The sequence below is a fragment of the Mobula hypostoma genome, chromosome 4 (genome assembly GCF_963921235.1).
Source record: "Mobula hypostoma chromosome 4, sMobHyp1.1, whole genome shotgun sequence".
Taxonomy (NCBI): Eukaryota; Metazoa; Chordata; class Chondrichthyes; order Myliobatiformes; family Myliobatidae; genus Mobula; species Mobula hypostoma.
This window is the reverse complement of record NC_086100.1, coordinates 154,567,584-154,587,728: the sequence shown is the minus strand read 5'-3', so window position 1 is coordinate 154,587,728 and position 20,145 is coordinate 154,567,584. Positions and strand designations below refer to the sequence as shown.

The window sequence follows — 20,145 nt, the reverse complement described above, 5'->3', positions numbered from 1 at the left end:
GGGTGGAATCATTGGTTAATAGCTGCAATTGAACCAAATGGTTAGTGTTGAGTCAAGTGCCAGATCAGCCTTTGTTTTTCCATTATGAAAAGGAGAAAAGTATGAGGAACTGGGCTCAAATAAAGTATGCTTTTGCCAACTCCGTATTAAAGGGAGTTCAATAGAATTTGCAGTACCTTCTTTCTTTTTACTTTCCCTTTTCTTCACATGTCAGAACAAAGTAGACACTGTCCTCTAGTCCTATTTCTGTCATCTATTCCTAAATCTCTATGTTTCTCTTAAGCCCTACTCTCTTTTCAAGCCGACAAGGCTGTGCCATCCATTCCTATATTCAGCATCAGGTGTGGCTTGGGGCCAAGAGCTGTTTGAAAGTGACCCTGTGGTGAAAGGAAAGTTTCAGCGCACAATTCAGAGGTCTGCATTTAATTATTAAAAGTAGCTCTAGGGTCAGTGACAAAGAAATTCACAGAGTGAGGGGAGAAAGAGTACCTTTGCAATTCTCCTTCATAGCCAAAGCAATACTCCCACTAATTACACCCTGTCAAAAACTTTGATAATCACTTTCTAACCTTGAGCTGGATCTGTTCTAAAGTTCATTGGTAGGTGGGAGGAACTTCTAGGACATAAGAATAAAACATAAGAACATAAGCATCAGAAACAGGAGTTTGTATTTGGCCTGTGGTACCAAATCTTGGCTGCTCGTGGATTCAGATATCCTCTGGTGGGGAAGCTAGTGACCACACTAAGTTCATAACCCTCTGCAGCTTTTTCTGATCCTGTGCATTGGCTCCTCCATACTACACTCTTGGGTATCCATTCCATATCCATCAATCTCTGTGTTGAATATACTTAGTGACTGGAACTATATAGCCCTCTAGTGTACAGAATTCCAAAGAGTTACTAACTTCTGGGGGAAAATAGTTTTCATCTCAGTCTTGAATGACCAGTTCCTTATTTTGAGACTGCAGTCAGTAGTTCAAAACAGCCCAGCCAATGGTTATCTATCAGTAAAATTCTCATCCTTATTTTCAGATTATTCCAAGATCCCATGCTTCTGTATCTCTCTGTTCTCCTCTAATCCAACAATCTTTGAACCCTTCCAATTCTAATTACGTGTCCATTCCTAAAATGAATTGCTTAAACATTGGTGTATTTAACCTCAGCGGATTTACTTCGAACATATAAAGTTTGCAACAATACTAGAACTATTTGAATCAGTTTGTTTAAATGACAATCATTGCCCCAAAGGATCCTTCTCTCCAAAATGTATCCAAAACCTTTTCATTGTTTTCCTACAAGAACAGCCATTTTGAAATGCTAATGAAGAGTTTTTAACCTATATGGAACCATAATTTAAATTTACTGACAACACCTGTCATTGGTTGAATCAAAAGTGATGACAAATCAGAATACAGGAGGACGACTGAAAATCTTTCTGAGTGGTGGTACAAAAGAATCTGCCAGAGGATCTCAGGCCAAAACATTGACTGTACTTTTTTCCATCGAATCCGTCTGGCCTGCTGAGCTCCTCCAGCATTATGTGTGCGTTGCTTGGATTTCCAGCATCTGCAGATTTTCTCTTGTTTGCTGTACAAAAAGAACCACTCACTTAATGTCAGTAAGATCAAGAAGCTGATTATTGACTTCAGGAGGAGGAAATCAGAAGTCCATGAGCCAGTTCTTAGTGGGGAATCAGAAGAGGAGAGGGTCAGCAACTTTAACTTCCTTGGTGTTACCACTTCAGAGGATCTACCTTGAGTCCAGCATGCAAGTGCCATTACAAAAAACAACACAGCAGCAGCTCTACTTTCTCAGAAGTTTGCAAAGGTTCAGCATATCATCTAAAACTTGGAAAAACTTCCATAGATGTGTGGTGGTGAGAGAATCTCACCATATCGAGAACTTGAGATGAACAGTCCTTGAAAGTGAGTCTGTAGTTTATGGCAAAAGTTCAGTGATGAGGTGAGTGAAGTTATTCTCTCTGGTTCAAGAGCCTGATGGTTGAGGAGTAATACCTATTCTTGAACCTGGATGTGTGGGTCCAGAAGCTCCTGTACCCTTTTCCTGATAGCAGCATCGAGAAGAGAGCACGGCCTGGATGGTGGGGGTCCTTGATGATGGTTGCCGCTTTTCTGCAACAGCATTCCATGTAGATGTGCTCAATAGTGGGGATGCCTTTATTTGTGCTGGACTGGGCCATATCCACTACTTTTTGTAGGCTTTTTCATTGAAGGGCATTGGTGTTTCCATACCAGGCTATGTGCAACCAGTCAGTATACTCTCCACCATACCCCATCTAAGTGACTTTGTCTGTGGAGTAATTGTTGGTGCCAGACAGGGTGGTTTGAGTATCTCAGAAACTGCCGATCTCCTGGGATTTTCATGCAAACCAATCTCTGTTCTGACAGTTCTGTGGGCAAAAATGCCTTGTTAGTGATAGAGGTCAGAGGAGAAAGGCCTGGGTGATTCAAGCTGTCAGGAAGGTGACAGTAATTCATATAAACACGCGCTACAACAGTGGTGTACAGAAGGGTACCTCTGAACATACAACACAAAGAATCTTGAAGTGGATGGGCTACAGCAACAGAAAACCACGGACATAGATTCAGTGGCCACTTGTATGTCAGTGATAATAAATCTGATTCTGATGAGATTCTGCTTTAGCATTACCCCAGAGTTTAGCATTTAAATGGAACAGGCATGAGGCATCAATCAGAGGATTGCTAATCTCCAAGACATTTACTGGAAAATGAAAATAAATGCAAATAAGGTTTTGGCTTAGTATTGTCTCTACAAGACTGATGCAATTAAGTCATGGGTCAGGCTGGGCTTTTCTCCCTCATCGGTTACAATCTTGGAGTAGTTAGGCACCCACTCAGTAGTTAGAAAATCTGAAAGGAACAAAGGCCATCTTGCCTTAAGTTTGTTCAAACCGAACCATTTTTCCATGTGCAGGTGGAGTGCTGTATGCAATATAGAACTGTTGACAACTTAACAAGATAATGGCAGATGCAACAGGATCTTCTTACCCAATTCTCAGAGCAGCAGAAGTTTAGGATTTTGTTTAAGTATCTACACTTCCCACTTCCTTGGAAAAGCAGCCAGCATGAGCCAAGACTCTTCACACCCCAGACATTCTCTCTTTTCCCTCCATCCACAGGGCAGAATATTCAAAAGCTACTACTTTTCAGGAGGAGATACAACAGCCCGAAGACCCACACTTACTGATTCAGAAACGGCTTCTTCCCAACACCGTCAGACTTCTGAACCCACTTCTAGACCCAGGAACACTGCCTCCTTATTCCTTCTTTTTACAGACTCATTTATTTTTGGCAAAACAACAAAGTTCACATAATTTATGTTATTGATAAGTCAGATTTAGATCCTGAAATACTAGAGGACATTCATTTAAAGTGAGATGGGGGAGGAGGTTTAAAAAATATGTGTGGGGCAACGTTCGTTCTACACAGAATGGTAGGTGCTAGGGATAATAGTGGAAGTAGATACAATTGTGGAATTTAAGAGGCTTTGAGATAAGCACATGAAAATGTAGGGAATTAAGGAACATGGAATATGTACAGTTAGAATGGATTAGTCTAATTTGGCATTGTGTTCAGTATAGACATCATGGCCAAAGGGCTTCTTCCTGTACTATTCTGTACCGTTCTATGATTTCTGTGAGGGGAAACATCAGTTCACTCTGGACACGCAGGATGCTGGGAGAGTCAGGCTCGTCTCAGAAACAGGATATTCATTGATGGACCTTTACATCGTCTGTTGGTAAGCTCAACGGTTGGTGGAAGGGAGGAAGGGGAAGATTGAACTTGAAAACACAAAGGTGCTGTGTTTACAAACAAGTGATTACTCCAAAAACATTTAAATTCCTCATCTTATACTGTCAACATTCCAAAGTTAGTCTGCAGTGGTGTAATCCCCAATGCTTTCCGGTGATTTCCATTGCAACACTGTTTACCTAGGTCACACATCGGCCAGGAGCTGAGATCATGCGGGTAAAGTCCATTGGTGGTCAGGGAAGGGAACACACCCATCTCTGTAATTTATCAAGACTGGTAATGACAGCCTGTTTCACTGCAAGTCCACCATCACACAGAATTTGAATCATGCTACTTCTCAGCAGGTTTCTCAGCCACTAAGTTACCCAGGAAGTGCACTCGCTGTTTGCTTGACAGAAAGTGAGAAATTCTGCAGTACAAGATGCTTTGAGGTATTTTCCACAATGGCACTTTTAGAGGAAATCCTTAATATCCAACACAGGTGGGGCTTGAGGCTTAGTGTTTCATTAGAAAGAAGCACTTCCGACTGTGTGGTATTCCGACGGAACTGCTTTGTAATTTCAACTTGTAGCAGCTGCTTAAGTATTCAGAGTGAGTATTGGACCTACAACACAGAGACTCAGGAGTAACAGTAAAATTGGTAATCAGTTCATTATTGTCACATGCATCGAGATACAGTGGATAAACTCCGTTTTGCACATTGCCCACACAGATCTTTTCAAAACACAAGTACATTGTAGTACAGAGGGAAAAGCATTAACAGAACATCGAATCTGTTATGTTTTGTAATTCAAAGGAAGACATAGGAGTCCAAAATCTGGGTCTAAATTTGAGTTACTTCAAGCAAGACATGCACGTACTACGTGGTAGCATGATGATGTAAGCAATTCATGTGTTTTTACATATAACCTACAATTACTTATTTAAATAAACAAGATTACTTAATCAAACTATATATATATATATATATACACACACACATACACATACAGACATACACAAAATTACTCTCAAATATTACTGAAATATTAAACACACAACACTATGTTCTAAGGTGACAACAATGCAGGTAGACAATAAGGTGCAAGTGTTATTATGAGGTAGATAATGAGGTCAAGAATTAATCTTCATCGTACGAGAGTTCTATTCAATCTGATAGTGAGTGTTTGCGAGCTGTTGGATCTTCTGCCAATCAAAGGAGAAGAGGGAATGGCCAGTGTGGGAGGGGTCTCTGATTGTGCCAACTGCTTTCCCAAGCAGTGCAAAGTGTAGACAGAGCTGATGGGATGAAGACTAGTGTTCAGGATGGAATGAGTTGCATCCTCAGCTCATTGCAGCTCCTTGCAGTCACAGGCAGAGCAGCTACCGTACCGAGCCATGATGCATTAGGAAAAGATGCTCTCGGTCACACATCGACACTTAAGAGTTACTCATTAGTCTACAAAAAGATTGGAGTAACTGCACTTGTAAAAGCAAAGCACGGCCCATTGAATAAACTCGCTTTACTGCAATTCCCTTTGAAAATATGAAGCAGCCAATGATTAAATTAGTTTCCTCTCCTTTGCTGTGTGTGTGTAGTTGGTTTGTTTTAGGAGCGAAGAGGCAGGTACTGAATATAGATCTACAGATGAAATGGGTTAGGACTCGAGGGATGTCTGCAATGCATCAAAAGGCAAAAAAAAAATGGGATGTTTAGACTTTCAGCAAGAAATGCATCCTTAGAAATGTATGGTTGGTTGCAGATTGACGTGAACCCTGGGTGGGGGGTGAAGGAGAGTTGAAAACAGAGGAAGTGGAAGAAATAGTGCTGACCTGTGAGATAGTTATCACACATTCAAGAACACTCACACTTAGCAAACACTGACAACTTATCTCTGCTCTGCCAAAGTTACCAGAAATAATCAGCTATCCAGGAGCACAGTTAAAGTTTTAGCTGTTGTTTTTCTAACCAAGCCTCCCTCAAATGTTTTCCATAAACCCTTGCAAACAACACACTGTCATTCTGGACTCACTACACCCACTCTCTCACCATGGCCATTTTAATCTGGTATGTGTGCATAAATTCAATCATCTTGGGGCTATTCCTGAATGAAGCTGTTCTTGTCATTCATATCTATCTAGATACTTTATCTTTACTCTTCTCTGTTCCCCAGTCGCACAGATCAGGGGACACAGAAGACTGAAGAATCTAGAACACAAGATGCTGGAGGAAATCATCAGGTCAGGCATCATCAATGGAAGGAAATGGACGATTGCATTTCAGGTCAACACCCTTCATCTGGATAGATGTAAAGAGGCCTCAGCTTTGACTAAGCTTCAGCCAATGTGACCCATGACTGACTAAAGGCAGCATGTCACCTTCTTCTTGCAATGTGAATATCACAATGGGAAATGGCATGCAAGCTACAGTGTGATTTTCAAGTTCAAGTTCGGTTTATTGTCATTCAACCGCAGACATGTGATAAGACCATATGATAAGATTCATACGTGGAGGCAGGGAGTTCAGTAGTCTTACAGTATGGGGGAAGATGATGTTCCCCATCCTAACAAGTTCTGTCCTAATGCAACAATATTTCCTGCCTAATGGAAGGAGGTGGGAGGGTCAAAGAGAGATGCCAAAAGAAGCAGCACTCCATGTAGACATTGAGCCCAGATTATTGGTTATCTTATTGCTAAATTTGATACCTACATGAGTGTGTAGGTATCAAACTATACAGCTTGATCTATATAATTTGAAGGTGATGCCATCCTTTTGTAAAATGTCTACCACCAACGAAATATGTCTTCACAAAATTCTCCAAATGCACTGGCAAGATAGACAAAGCAATTCCTGCGTCCTCTCTCAGACCAACATCCCCAGAAATCAGATTTAATATCACTTGGTACGTTGTGAAATTTAACTTTATGGAAGCAGTACAATGAAATACATGATAAATGAATATAGAGAAAGTAACTGAGCTACATTAAGAACATATATGTCTATGAAATAGTTGTTAAAATAAGTAGTGCAAAATAACAGAAATAAAAAAGTAGTGAGGTATGTTCATAGGTTCAGTCTCTGTTTGGAAATCGAATGACAAAGGGGAAGAAGCTGTTCCTGAATCGCTGAGTATGTGCCTTCAGGCTTCTGTACCTCCTTCTCAACAGTAACAATGTGAAGAGGGCATGCCCTGGGTGGTGGGGATCCTTAATGATGGACACCGCCTTCCTAAGGCACGGCTCCTTGAAGATGTTTTGGATACTACGGAGGCTGTACCCATGATAGAGTTGACTAATTTTATAAGTTTCTGCAACTTATTTCACTCTTGTGCAATAGGCCCCCGCCCCCCCCCCCCACCCCCATACCAGACAGTGATGCAGCCAGTCAGAATGCTCTCCACGGTACGTTTGTAGAAGTTCGAGTGTTTTAGTTGACAAACCAAATCTCCTCAGACTCCTAATAAAATATAGCTGCTATCTTGCCTTCTTTATAGCTGCATCAATATGTTGCATTCAGATTAGGTCCTCAGAGATACTGACACCCAGGAACTTGAAAATGCTCACTCTCTCTAATTCTAATCCCTCTACGCATTTGTGTTCCCTCACCTTAACCTTCCTGAAGTCCACAATCAGTTCTCTGATCTTACTGATGTTGAGGGAAAGGTTGTTGTTGCAATATCACTCAATTAATTGGTATATCTCACTCTTGTACACCCTTTCATCACCATCTGAAATCCTGTCAACAATGGATGCATCATCAGCAAATTTATAGATGCTGTTTGAGCTATTCCTAGCCACACAGTCATGGGTGTAGAGAGAGTAGAGCAGTGGGCTAAGCACACATCCCTGTGGAGCACCAGTGTCAATTGTCAGCGAGGTGGAAATGTTATTTCTAATCCGCACAGATTGTGGTCTTCTGGTTAGGATGTCAAGGGTCCAGTTGCAGAGGGAGATACAGAGGGCTAGATTCTGTAGCTCTAGGAATGATGGTGTTAAATGATGAGCTATAGTCAATAATCAACATCCTAACATAGGTATTTGCATTGACCAGATGACCCAAAAGCTGCATGCAAAGCCATTGAAATCGCATCTGCCATAGACCTATTGTGGCGATAGGCAAGATGCAATGGGTCCAGGTCCTTCCTGCGACAGGTATTGATTCTAGCCTCATTCTAGAAATCAGGCTGTAGTTATACCCAGCCAGTTCCAAAGGGCAGACTGCATCATTCATTTGCTCAGTCAGACTCCAATAAAAGGAGTGCTATTCTGAGCAACTGGTTACAAGGAGGACAATCACATTATTTCTTGGATGATCTTGATGCTTCCTTGAGAACATATCACACATCACTGACTGGTGATAATCTTTGGCCCATGACCAATCAAAAAGAAGGAGAAGCATCGAATGAGAGTTTTCATTTTCAGTAGCAGGAGCAAGAGAAAGCCTGGCAGAAGAAGTACTGACATTGGTCTCAACAGTCACTTCAGAACTCACGTGGAAGCAAATCATTCTTAACTTCTAGGGACTAGCTAAGAGAAAACATGAATGAAATTGGCCTGATAAAAAGCACACATTTTATAGATTTAATTCGTCCAATCCTGGTTCCATTTGAACATCAGGAAAAGACGAGACCAAATAGAAGAACAGCCTGAGGCGATCAAACATGAAAGAATTGTACTACTTAAGAACGAAAGGCGCAAGGTCCTACACTGGCTTTTCGTAAGCTTTGATCATCCAACTGACAAGGTACTTTTGCAGACTGACTACTGTTACAAAGCAGTAAATGGAACAACCAATTTGCCAAAACAATTTACAAAGTACAGCACAGAAACGGGCCCTTTGGCCCACAAAGTCTGCGCCAAATATGTTGCCAGATTAAACAAACTCGCTTCTGCTTGCACATGATTCATAAACCTCCTTTCTCTGTACTCTCATGAGCCCCTCAAATGGCACTATTCTATCTGCCTCCACCGTTACCCCTGGCAGCTCATTCCAGACACCCACCGCACTCTGAAAAACCTTTGCCATGCACATCTCCTTTAAACTCCCTGCTTTCACTTTAAATGAATGTCCTCTAAAATTTGACATTTCTGCTCTGGGTAACAAAGATTCTGACTGTCTACCCTATCTATTCCTTTCAGAATGTTACAATGCTGTGTCAGGCGACCCCTCTCAGCCACTGACATCCCAGAGAAAACAACTCAAGTTTGTCCAATCTCTCCCTATGGCTCACGCTCTCTAATCCAGACAGCAGCCTGGTGAACCTCTTCTTTATCCGATCCAAACCCTCCACAACCTTCCTATAATCGAGGAACCAGAATCGTACACAGTACTTCCAAGTGCAGCCTAGCTAAAGTTTTATATTGCTGCAACATGACTTCCTGAATCTTATACCCAATGCCCCAACCAATGAAGGCAAGAATGCAAACAAAAGAAAATCTGCAGATGCTGGAAATCCAAGCAAAACACACAAAATGCTGGAGGAACTCAGAAGGCCAGGCAGCATCTATGGCCGACGTTTTGGGCTGAAACCCTTCAGCAGGACACAAGTATGCATATGCTTTCTTTACCTCCCTATCTACTTGTGTGGCCACTTTCACAGAACAATGCACTTGCAGCTAGGTCCCTCACTACATCAATCTCAACAAACTGTAATGAAATAAACATAATAAAATAAAATACTGGGCCAACATACAGCACTATAAGGAAGTAATCAATTACAGTAGATCAATACAAATGGATTAAATGAATAATGTTAGTAATACAACTATACTGGAAAGAAATTAGAATTATTTTCATTCCTGTGTCCTTGCCCATTTTAGTGATAACAATTGCAAGCCCTCTAGAAACAGGTGTTTTTTAATATGGGATTTTTTTCTTTCTACATAAAAGGTCAGACAGAGCTAGAAGTTAATGGCAGCTCCCCATTCTATTGGTGCACCCACTCCTTCAGTATGACTGTGAGAACAAGTCCACTGGCCATCAGAACCACCAGAATTACCTCTGTAAATATGACCTCTGTCAGCTATTGAACTGACTTTTCTTAGTGTGGCAGCAGTACTGGAACAGTACAAGGATCCTATGACCTCTGCTCATGAAATAATTATCCACAGTTTCTCCTTCCAGCCAATACCTTCCTCTGGTACTGTAAATGTGTTGTGCTGAATGAGCACTCTAAGCAAGATGGTGAAAGATGCTGATAATGCAAGGAGTCACAGTTTAATATCTTCCAGAGGGAACAGGGGAGAAAACTTAAGATAACTTCCGAACAAAGTATTAGAGAACCACTCTCTTCTTCTGAGATACACTTTGAGCTGTTCTTTTTTACATTCCTCTCAAATCATCCTGGAACTTGCCTGGGAAACTACGTGGAAAGGTCTGAGCAGCAATTCTTAAAGTAAAGATGGCTGAAGAATGACCTCACTGAAGTGTTTTAAAAGATAAGGTGATTTATTGGGGTTGAAAGAAATGAACTTCCTTGGGTGGGTGGGGGAAGAGGTAAATTGGAGCTTTTATTGGTGTTAGATTGTTCGAGAACAAATCCAGTGCTTTTTTCAACTGTAACTAGTAGAAATCTCCAAATCATTTCCCTCAAGAAAGGGCTGAGAATGCCAACTCAACTGCTATCAAGACCAAGGTCACTCTTGCATTGGTTTCAGCATCAAGGGAAGCAGAGCAAAGGCAGGGAAGTGCGAGCTCGGATGCACAACCGTGACTGAAATGAAAGGTACAGCTGGTCAATGGACAAGCTGGTCTCCTGGTCTGAATGTTTATTCTCTCCATTTATTCATGGTGTTGTATCTACGTATCACTGATAAAGCCATTATTTATACCTCTCATTGCCCCTGAGAAGGTAGTAGTAAGTGACGTTTGTGAACTGGTGAACATATACCTACAGAGCTGCTGGCTAGGGAGATTTAGGATTTGGACCGAGTAATGATGAAGAACTAGCATTTTTTCTCTCTACTTAGTGGAGTGTTTGGAGGGGGACTATCGATGGTCCTGTTCCTTTACATCTGTTGCCGCTATCCTTCACTTGATAGAGATTGCAAGTTTAGAAACTGCATTCAGAGCAGCCTGGACAGATAACTGCAATGCATTCTGTAGCTGGTACGCACCACAACCACAGTTGAGGGAATAATCATTCAGGATGGTAGATTGCGTTCCAGTCCAGTCAACTGCCATGTCTTAGGTACAACAGAGCTTCTTAAGAGTTGTTGGGAGCTGTACTCATCCAGACAAGTAGAGGGTATTCCACGGCTGACTTTACCTTGCTGAAAGGCTTTGCGATACCAGGAGGGGAGTTGCTCACTGCAGGATACCCAAACCCTGGCTCTCTCTTCTGGCCTCAACAATGTCCAGCTGAGTTTGTGGACCTGGATGGTGGGGACTTAGTGATGACAGTGCCATTGTAGGTCAAGGTGCTCAATAAACAATGGTTCTCCATTAACAAATCACCAATTGGCAACATGAGGCAGTACGCTGGGGAACATTAATTGGTGAAATGCAAGCCGAAGTATTATTACCTTTCGGAGGCACAGTAAATGGCAAAATCTTTCCTGATTTTGCCTATCCTGTATCTCTATTACAAAAAGAAATGATACATTGTATTATTCCAAAGCATATTAAGTATAATCAAAGGGAAATCATGTTTTCTGCAGCTTTAGCTGTTTATTTTCAGTTTTGGCTTACTTTCAAGACACCTAAGCAAATACAACTTCTGTTCATAACTGCCGAGTCTATAGGAATCCACTACATAACAAATTGAAGACAATACAATACACAAAGTCTTCCTTCTGTTTCTTCCCACTAACTCAGTCTTTGATAATTAATTGTGGCATGACAAGTGAACAACAGCCTCCCAAAGTATATCTCTTCTGAACAATAGACACCAATTGTTCTTCATACTGTCGTTCGTTGTTCTCTGGCTCTGACTGCCTAGTCAACTGGCTGATAGATTGCAATTACGATATGAGTGCTTTCGATTCTATACATCCTGTCCCAGTGGCCATTTCCCTCAATAATATCACTTTGGATACTGTTGAGAGGGACAAGCTATCGGGGGAAGCTGCCGTGACCAGGTTTCTCAAATTGAGTCTGGTGCTGTGGCTCAGGAGGGAAGCGGGGAGAAGAGGACTGCAGTAGTGATAGAGGATTCCATAGTTAGAGGAGCAGCCAACAGATTCTGCAGATATGACAGAGACACCCAGATGTGTTGCCTCCCAGGTACCAAGGTCAGGAATGTCTCTGACCGGGTCTACGGCATTCTAAAGGGGTAAGGTGAGCAGCCAGAAGTCTTGGTCCATATTGGCACCACTGACATAGGTAGGAAAAGGGAGGAGGTCCTGAAGAGAGAATTTAGGGCATTAGGTAGAAAGCTGAAAAGTGGGACTTCCAGGGCAGTAATCTCTGGATTGCTGCCTATGCCACACACCACTAAGGGCAAGAATAGGATGATTTGGCAGCGCAGCTGAAGAACTGGTGCTGGGATCAGGGTTTCAGAATTCTAGATCATTGAGATCTCTTCTGGGGACGATATGACCTGTCAAAAATGACAGATTATACCTGAACCTGAGGCGAACCAATATCCTTGTGCACAGTTTTGGTAGAGCTGTTGGGGAGGATTTAAACTAATTTAGCAGGGGGATGGGAAATGGACTGATAGGGCTGAGAGTAGGGCAGTTGTTACACAAGCAGATGAAGTGTGTAATGATACTGGCAGGAAGGACAGGCAGATGCACCCAGTGGGATAAGTTGCAGTGTAACATGGGGACAAAATTGAAAAGGGTAACAAATACAGGACCGATAGTGTTATCCTTGAATGTATTCAGTATATGGAATAAGGTAGATGATCATGTAGTGTAGGTAGAGATTAGCAGTTATGACATTGTGGGCATCACTGAGTCATGGCTGAAAGAAGATTACAATTGAGAACTTAACATCGAAGGATATACATTGTTTCAAAAGCATAGGCAGGTAGGTGGAGGAAGTGGTGTAGCTCTGTCAGTAAAAAATTAAATTACATCTTTAGACAGACATGACATAAGAGTGGAAGATGCAGAAACCTTGCAGATAGAGTCAAGAAACTGCCAGGGCAAAAAGACCCTGATGGGAGCTGTATACAGTATAACTCAGGAGCTCCAAACAGTAATCAGGATATGGGCTATAACTTACAAATGGGGATAAAAATGGCATGTCAAAAGGGCAGTCTCTCAATGGTCATGGGGGATTTTAGTTTGCAAAGAGATTGAGAAAATCAGGTTGGTGCTAACATATGTGGAGCATTTGATGTCTCTGGGTCTCTACTCATTGCAGTTTAGAAAAATCAGGGGGAATACCATTGAAAACTATCAAATGTTGAAAGGCCTAGATAGAGTAGATGCGGAGAGGATGTTTCCTATTGTGGGGGACTCTAGGTCTAGAGGGCACAGCCTCAGAATAGAGGGAGGACCATTTAGAACTGAAGAGGGAATTCCTTCAGCCAAAGGGTGGTGAATTTTTGGAAATCTTTGCCACAGGTGGCTGTGGAGGCCAGGTCACTGGGTGTATTTAAGGCGGAGGTTGATGGGTTCTTGATTAGTCAGGATGTGACAGGTTATGGAGAGAAGGCAGAAGATTGGGGTTGAGTTGGAAACTGGATCAGCAATATCAGCAATGATGAAATGGTGGAGCAGACTCAATGTGCTGAATGGCCTAATTCTACTTCCATGTCTTATTGTCTTAAACCAAACATCTCAAAACACCAAGTGAAACGTAACCTGGCAATGCACAATTTCTAATCTTTTCATTGCATAAAAAGTGTCCCAAGATGTTAATTAAAAGAGTGATCTAGTTGTCTTAAGCAGCCCTGAGAATTAAGGACAATATGCTTTGGCTGAAGGTCTGTGGGGCTCTGGGACAGCCATTGAGCCCCAAGCAGGATCTATGGACCTGCATAGGTGAGGCAGGTAGGGTTTGAACATAGGGACTTATCCACCCTCAGGAGAAACTGAAAGTGCTCCAACCTTCCCGCATGCAGGCCAGTGATTATCCTGATGAGAATTATAATTTTACCCTTCTGGGAATCTCATGCCCATGACGGAGCCTAATTGATTCAGGAGATTGGTGTTGTGTAGACGGAGCAGCTTGACTATAACATCCCTTGATGCTGGGGATGTTGGTCTGGGAGGGAGCCACTCTCCCTGTCAAGGGATTTGGAGGCATCCACGGAGGTAGCATTATTGGTAGTTCTGATAGCTGCCTATGTCTCTGTCGCCTGTTAGACCTAAAACCTCAGTATCATATTTTAAGAGTTACCAATGCTCCTAATTACTGTGTCAGTTACCTAAACATCACACTGTAGTCACGCTTTTCCCTCTACCCTCCCCTTCACTCTTCTCCCAAATAACCACTCCCCCCTCCCCACCCCTGCCACCCAATCCCTGCCATCCTCTACAAAAGTGAAAGCCATTGGAGAACTGGAACGCCATATTCAAAGTGAACGTTGTAAAAGTAGCAATTAGCATCGAGACATGCCCTTCGGCCCAACTGATCCATGCTGGTCAAGATTTCCACCTACGCTCATCCTATTTTCCTGTGGCAGAAAGAGTCAATTATCTGCTTATGCATTGACCGTCAGAGAAGGTGGAGACTGAATAACAGGGAAACAAGCTCACATTGTTACTGGCCTTACACAGGTGTGTGAAATCCAACAGTCATAAATCACATCACCAGGAAACATATTAAGCCAAATAAAAGCACTGAGTAGAACCTGGGTGAAACTAACAAGCCTTCCACGTACTTACTGTCTGCAAAGTTCTTCTGAACAAGTTTTAGTCGTACCTACAACCTCAGTATCATCTTTTAAGAGTTACCAATGCTCATAATTACTGTGTCAGTTACCTGAACATCACACTGTAGTCACGCTTTTCCACCGTCATTCGTGCTATAGGACATTGTTTTACATTCCCCAGCACAGCGATTCTGAGACAACAGCCTATTATCATTATAACTATTTCATTATAATACAAAATCAATGCAAAATAAAACTCAAGACTGAAGTTCATTTTCATCTCCTCGTCCAATTATTCCATATGGAGATAAATAGTCTCTTATTTCATTATTTATTCACAGGACTTGATCATACAAAGTTGCCCTCCTAAATTGCTATCTTCTGAGTTCACAGGATAATTAAAGACAAAACATATTGGAGTTTGTTGTTACACATAGGCCATACCAAAAAATGACAGCTGACTTCTTTCTCTGAAGCACATTATAGACTAGAAAGGTTTTAGCAACAATCCATTATTACAGTCATCATTACCAACACAAGCTATTGATTTTTATTTAATTATTTGATAGTAAATTCCAGACCATGCTGGGATTCGAACAACTGCTTCCAGATCAATAGTCCGGCCCTATGGTTACTTGTACAATAACTTGGCCACTGTGCCCATTATTCTATTTATTTGCTGTATTCAAATTTTTGGGAATAAACCAAAGAGTTGAGAATAGGGTAAAGGATGTGAGGCAAATCACAGTATGACCACAGCATTGCATCATGGCAAAAACTAGGCAGCAGCTTAGAGCCTGCACAGGATAATAAATACATTGTTATGGGATGAGCTCAGTGGAAAATGGGAAAATTATGGAGGGTTACAATTCACATCTGTTCCCCACCCACTATAAAAGGAAGGCTCATCCCTGCTTGCCCGCTTTGACTTTAAGTAGGACTTTCTTGATTGACAGCCAAGCGTTGGGTCAAACTGCACTCAATTAACATGTCTCAATGTTACTTCCATCTGCTCCACCTCATGTGCTTTGTTTGGGGGTGCGGGGGGTGGGGGGAGGAATGTTGCTAGCTTAAAGTGCTATGCAAACTGTTGTTGTTGGCTCAACTCCATCTAAAATCTATTGATCTTTATGAAGCAACTTCTGATGCAGAAAAATCAGTGACAGGCAACCCAGTCACCGACAGCAGCCTGAGGTCAGGACTGCAGAACAACCCACTCCCTGGGCAAACTGCTGTGTGACCTGAACCACAGCAAAGCTAGTAACTGGGTAGAAACATCCCACGCTCCATCAACACATTAAAGAACATCAGTCACTCAGTCAGTGAAAACAGAGGGATTTCATTATTTGTTATTTAGAAAAACAAAACTGAGTCTTCATTGTTAACAGTACAAATATTTTAAATGATTTACGTAAATTTTTAATTCACATTTTTAAAAATTAAACACACCCTATATTACAGCTCCTATTATTATAACAGAAACCATTTCCATTTCATTTTCGTTAATGTGCATCCTAAAATACATGGATTGGATGCAGAAAGTAGAGCTTAATTTGTACCTTCACCAATATGCCTAATCTCTTTCCATAATGCACCTCTTCTCTTTCACCAGTAGTCAGTTGCACATTTGTGACTGTAATCTACAACAGAACTTTCCGTCATTTGTTACTCAGACTGATGTCTCCCTCGCAGAGTCCTCCCATCTCAGTTAGGAAGTAAACTGAATGGCAAGTTACTTCTGAAGGAAGCTTAAAGGAACTGCAGACAGAAGCTGACAAAATTTGTCACCGCCTGATCTTCCAGGGAAGTAAGAGAGAGAAGGGAGTAAAACAAAACTACATCCCCAGGGTCAATCCCTCGAACATAATAATCTCTCCACGATATTTTCCAGTTCTGGTCTACAGAAAGTCCACACAATGTTATTAATATAACTGCATTAACAGAGCTCAACCAGCACATATGAGAACCATCTATCACACCTTCAGTTCCAGACTGTGTCCTTAAAATGGTTGTAATTTGAACATTTCTTCAGACAGATAACTATGGCATCAGTTTAAAAACAGGTCCACTGACATTTTTTTAAAAGCATCAGGCACATCATTGAAACTTCCATTTGCAAGATGCAAAGAACTGCTCTGCCTGTAAACGTATTGATGGACTACAAGTCACTCCTATTGCTCTGCTTTGTTAATTAGATTGTTTGTACGTTACATTCACTAGATAAACTTGAAGGGGCTCTTTGTTTTCTCAGAATAAAAGTATTAAAACATTGCAAACATATTAATGAGATTTAAATCCATGATCAGAATAGGCCAACAGTATATGTATTACATTATATTTAAAATGCATAAAGATCTGCTAAATTATTGAACCACTGCATCAACGTCAACGTTACTCTTTTCGATTAATACTAAAGGAACACATCCACTTGCATACTACCTCCAGTTGAGCACATTTTAAACACTGTGCTGCTGCTTTAGAAACTCATCTGTCACAAAGCCATCCATTTATCACCAGTGGTGGCAGAGGTCAGCAGTGCATTGTACTCACCTCTTTTCATAGACTTTACCCCTCTCTGTTAATCACAGATCAGAAACTACTGATAAAGTGCTTCGGTGCTGCCAAAGACAGCAACCAGTTCCAGTTCTCACTCTCTCAAAACCACCTCATCCTCCCTCCAAACAGGGGGAAATCACCTCCATTACACGCCTCCTCACACAAAAGTAGCATTTCCTACCACTGACCAGAGCCGCTGTGTGCTGCTGGTTTATTCAAATATTAATGCTGTTTTTTTTAAAATGACACAGCTTGGTCTCTGCATTACGACACCACCCGATCAGTTAGAAAATCACATGGCAGCCAGCTCAGAACGTTCTGACAGGACCGCAGACAGTGCGTAATCTCAAGTATATCTCACTCTAATTTGTAGTGCATGTATTTCTACTGGCTACATTAATATTACACAGGTCTAAGATAGCACAGTTCTAATGCAGCAGGAATCAATGTGTCTGGTGCTGTACTTCAGTAAAAAATGTAATTACATAACCCAAGCAGACATCATCAGCATGCAAAAATACTTTAAAAAACAACAAAAATACAGAATCTTCAAAATTTATGAGATCACTCAGTCAGTCATGGCCATACCAGCTAAAATAAATTTAAGCTAATCCCAGTTCTTGAGCTATACTTCTATAATTACAGCACTTCAAGTGTTCATTCTGGTATTTCTTAAACATAAGGAAGATTACTACCTGTACCACCTGATCAGGCAATGAGCTCCAGAGGCCCCCCCCCCACTTCAACATCTGCTAACTATATTTCTCAGAAGTCTTCTCTAATTCTTCTATGCCAAAAGGTTCTTCCTGTTCACCTTGTCTAGACTTCACCTAATCTTATTCACTTCAACCTCCCTCAATCCAAAGTAAACAACCCTAGCTCAGCCAGTCTCTCCTCATCAGTAAACCTTGTCAGCCATGAAACATTCCGGAACAGCTTCTTCCCCTCTGCCATCCAATTCCTAAATGGACATTGAACCCATGAGCACTACCTCACTTTTATTATTTCTGTTTTTGCACTATTTTTAATTTAACCATTTAATATACATACAGTATATGTACTTACTGTAATTGATTCACTTTTTTTTACATTATCATGTATTGCAATATACTGCTGCTACTAAGTTAACAAATTTCATGACATATGCCAGTGATTCTGATTCTTGCAAACTTCTTCTGGTGCCTGCCTGATGCGATCACATCCTCAAATCAAAACACACCAAACTTGGAATGTCAATAAAGGAAAAGTGGCATAAATAGAAAATTAAGTATGTTATTACTCTGAACACACAGTAAATCATATGTGTATTACCAATGAAACAAATGGATAGCCTACTTTTGCTATCAGTCCAATGAAGAGACTAACTCAGTACCAAAGTCTAAATGCCTTTGTTAACTATTAATACACATATGCATTGTTCATAAACGATATGAAACATGAACAATATTCAGGATTTTTAAATGAAGAGAAAGGTTTGGCTAATTATAGATACTGTAGCCAACAATGTGTATATCAGAGTAGCTACAGAAATAAATCAAGGGTAGTTCCTATCCTTGGACATAAATATCAAATGCCCATAATTACCCATGACCTCAAAATAACCAAAGGTACCTGTGCTCACCAGAACTAATCAAGGTCCGGGCTATGCTGGCCACCCTACAAATACAATAAGGATCTTGAAGAGCTGCACCATAGTACAAGGAACAGTAGCTTCAAAGGACATGTGGAACGACTGATTCCACTTTACAGAAGCAAATTCTAGTTCCACCAGCAGAGACAAGTAGTGTAATCTCAGTGTGATCAAGGAGCTCAATGTTGAACTTGCCTCACATTGCCTGGACGTGGTGATTCATACATTCAGGGTGGCAAGGCAGCCCATTGACAAAAGTACCCTAACAATGCTCTTATACTCAGTGCGAAGCCTTGTTGGCACCAACTTTAGGAGATAAACCCAGAGAAAATCTAACAAACAACAGGTTGTTTAAACCTTCTGCTCTTCAGTACATAACACGGCACTTTTGAGGTTATTTTCAAAAGTGACTGATCTCTGCCCCTCTGTGATGCTTCACTTGGACATAATTCACAAGGTATCCCAGATATCTCCTCAGACTGCCACCAAAATATATTCTTGTTCTTATCCAGGATATAGGCGTGACCAGTAAAGATAGTATTTATACCACATCCCCAACTGGCCTGGAGAAGAAGATGCACCAATTTCTTGATCCACTGAAGTTATTTTGGGGAAAATAATCCCATAGTGGAACTGGGTGGGGAGTTGCAGGGTTTCAATCTAGTGATGATGTAGCAAAGGCAATACATTTCCAAAGAGGCATGACTGGAAAACCAAATTTCAGGCTTCTGCCAAGTAGCTAGGATGTGGTACACTACCATATCAGTAGTGGTATTTCCAGTCACCTGCTGTTCTTGCCCTCTCTGATGATAGGATTGCAGTTTTTGGAGGTGCTACTGGAGTATCCTAGGTAAGTAAATAGAGTACATTTTGCAGATAGTACCTTTTAGCCATGGCCATTGTGTGCCAGTGGTGAGGGAAAGGAATATTGATGAAGGATTAGATTAGATTAGATTATGAAGACACGCAGTCCCCCTTTATTGTCATTTAGTAATGCATGCATTAAGAAATGATACAATTTGTTCTTCCAGAATAATATCACAGAAACACAAGACAAACCAAGACTAAAAAATTGACAAAAACCACATAATTATAACATATAGTTACAACAGTGCAAGCAATACCGTAATTTGATAGAAGAACAGACCATGGATACGGTTAAAAAAAAGTCTCAAAGTCTCTCGAAAGTCCCATCATCTCACACAGACGGTTGAAGGAAACAAACTTCCTGTCATGAGCTTCCAGCGCCGCAAACTTGCCAATGCAGCATCCTGGAAGCACCCGACCACAGTCCGACTCCGAGTCCCTCCAAAAACTTCGAGCCTCCGACCAGCTCTCCGACACCGAGCACCATCTCTGCCGAGCGCTTCGACCCCAGTCCCAGCAACAGGCAAAGCTAAGGATTTGGGGCCTTCCC

At 41.4% G+C, this 20,145-nt stretch overlaps 1 protein-coding gene across 4 annotated transcripts in view; it reads right to left on the bottom strand.

Moving 5' to 3' along the window:
- The window catches only part of psd3l (pleckstrin and Sec7 domain containing 3, like), a 423,076-nt gene that overhangs the window by 311,389 nt on the left and 91,542 nt on the right, over positions 1-20,145 (bottom strand). The window contains exon 1 of one of the 4 annotated variants that reach the window (XM_063046768.1): positions 17,093-17,166. The exons of the other annotated variants lie outside the window; for them this stretch is intronic. Within the exon in view, the coding sequence (XP_062902838.1) occupies positions 17,093-17,102 (10 nt within the window). The 5' untranslated portion in view covers positions 17,103-17,166. Of the gene's footprint in view, positions 1-17,092; positions 17,167-20,145 lie in introns of those variants that run through there. 4 annotated transcript variants of the gene reach the window in all.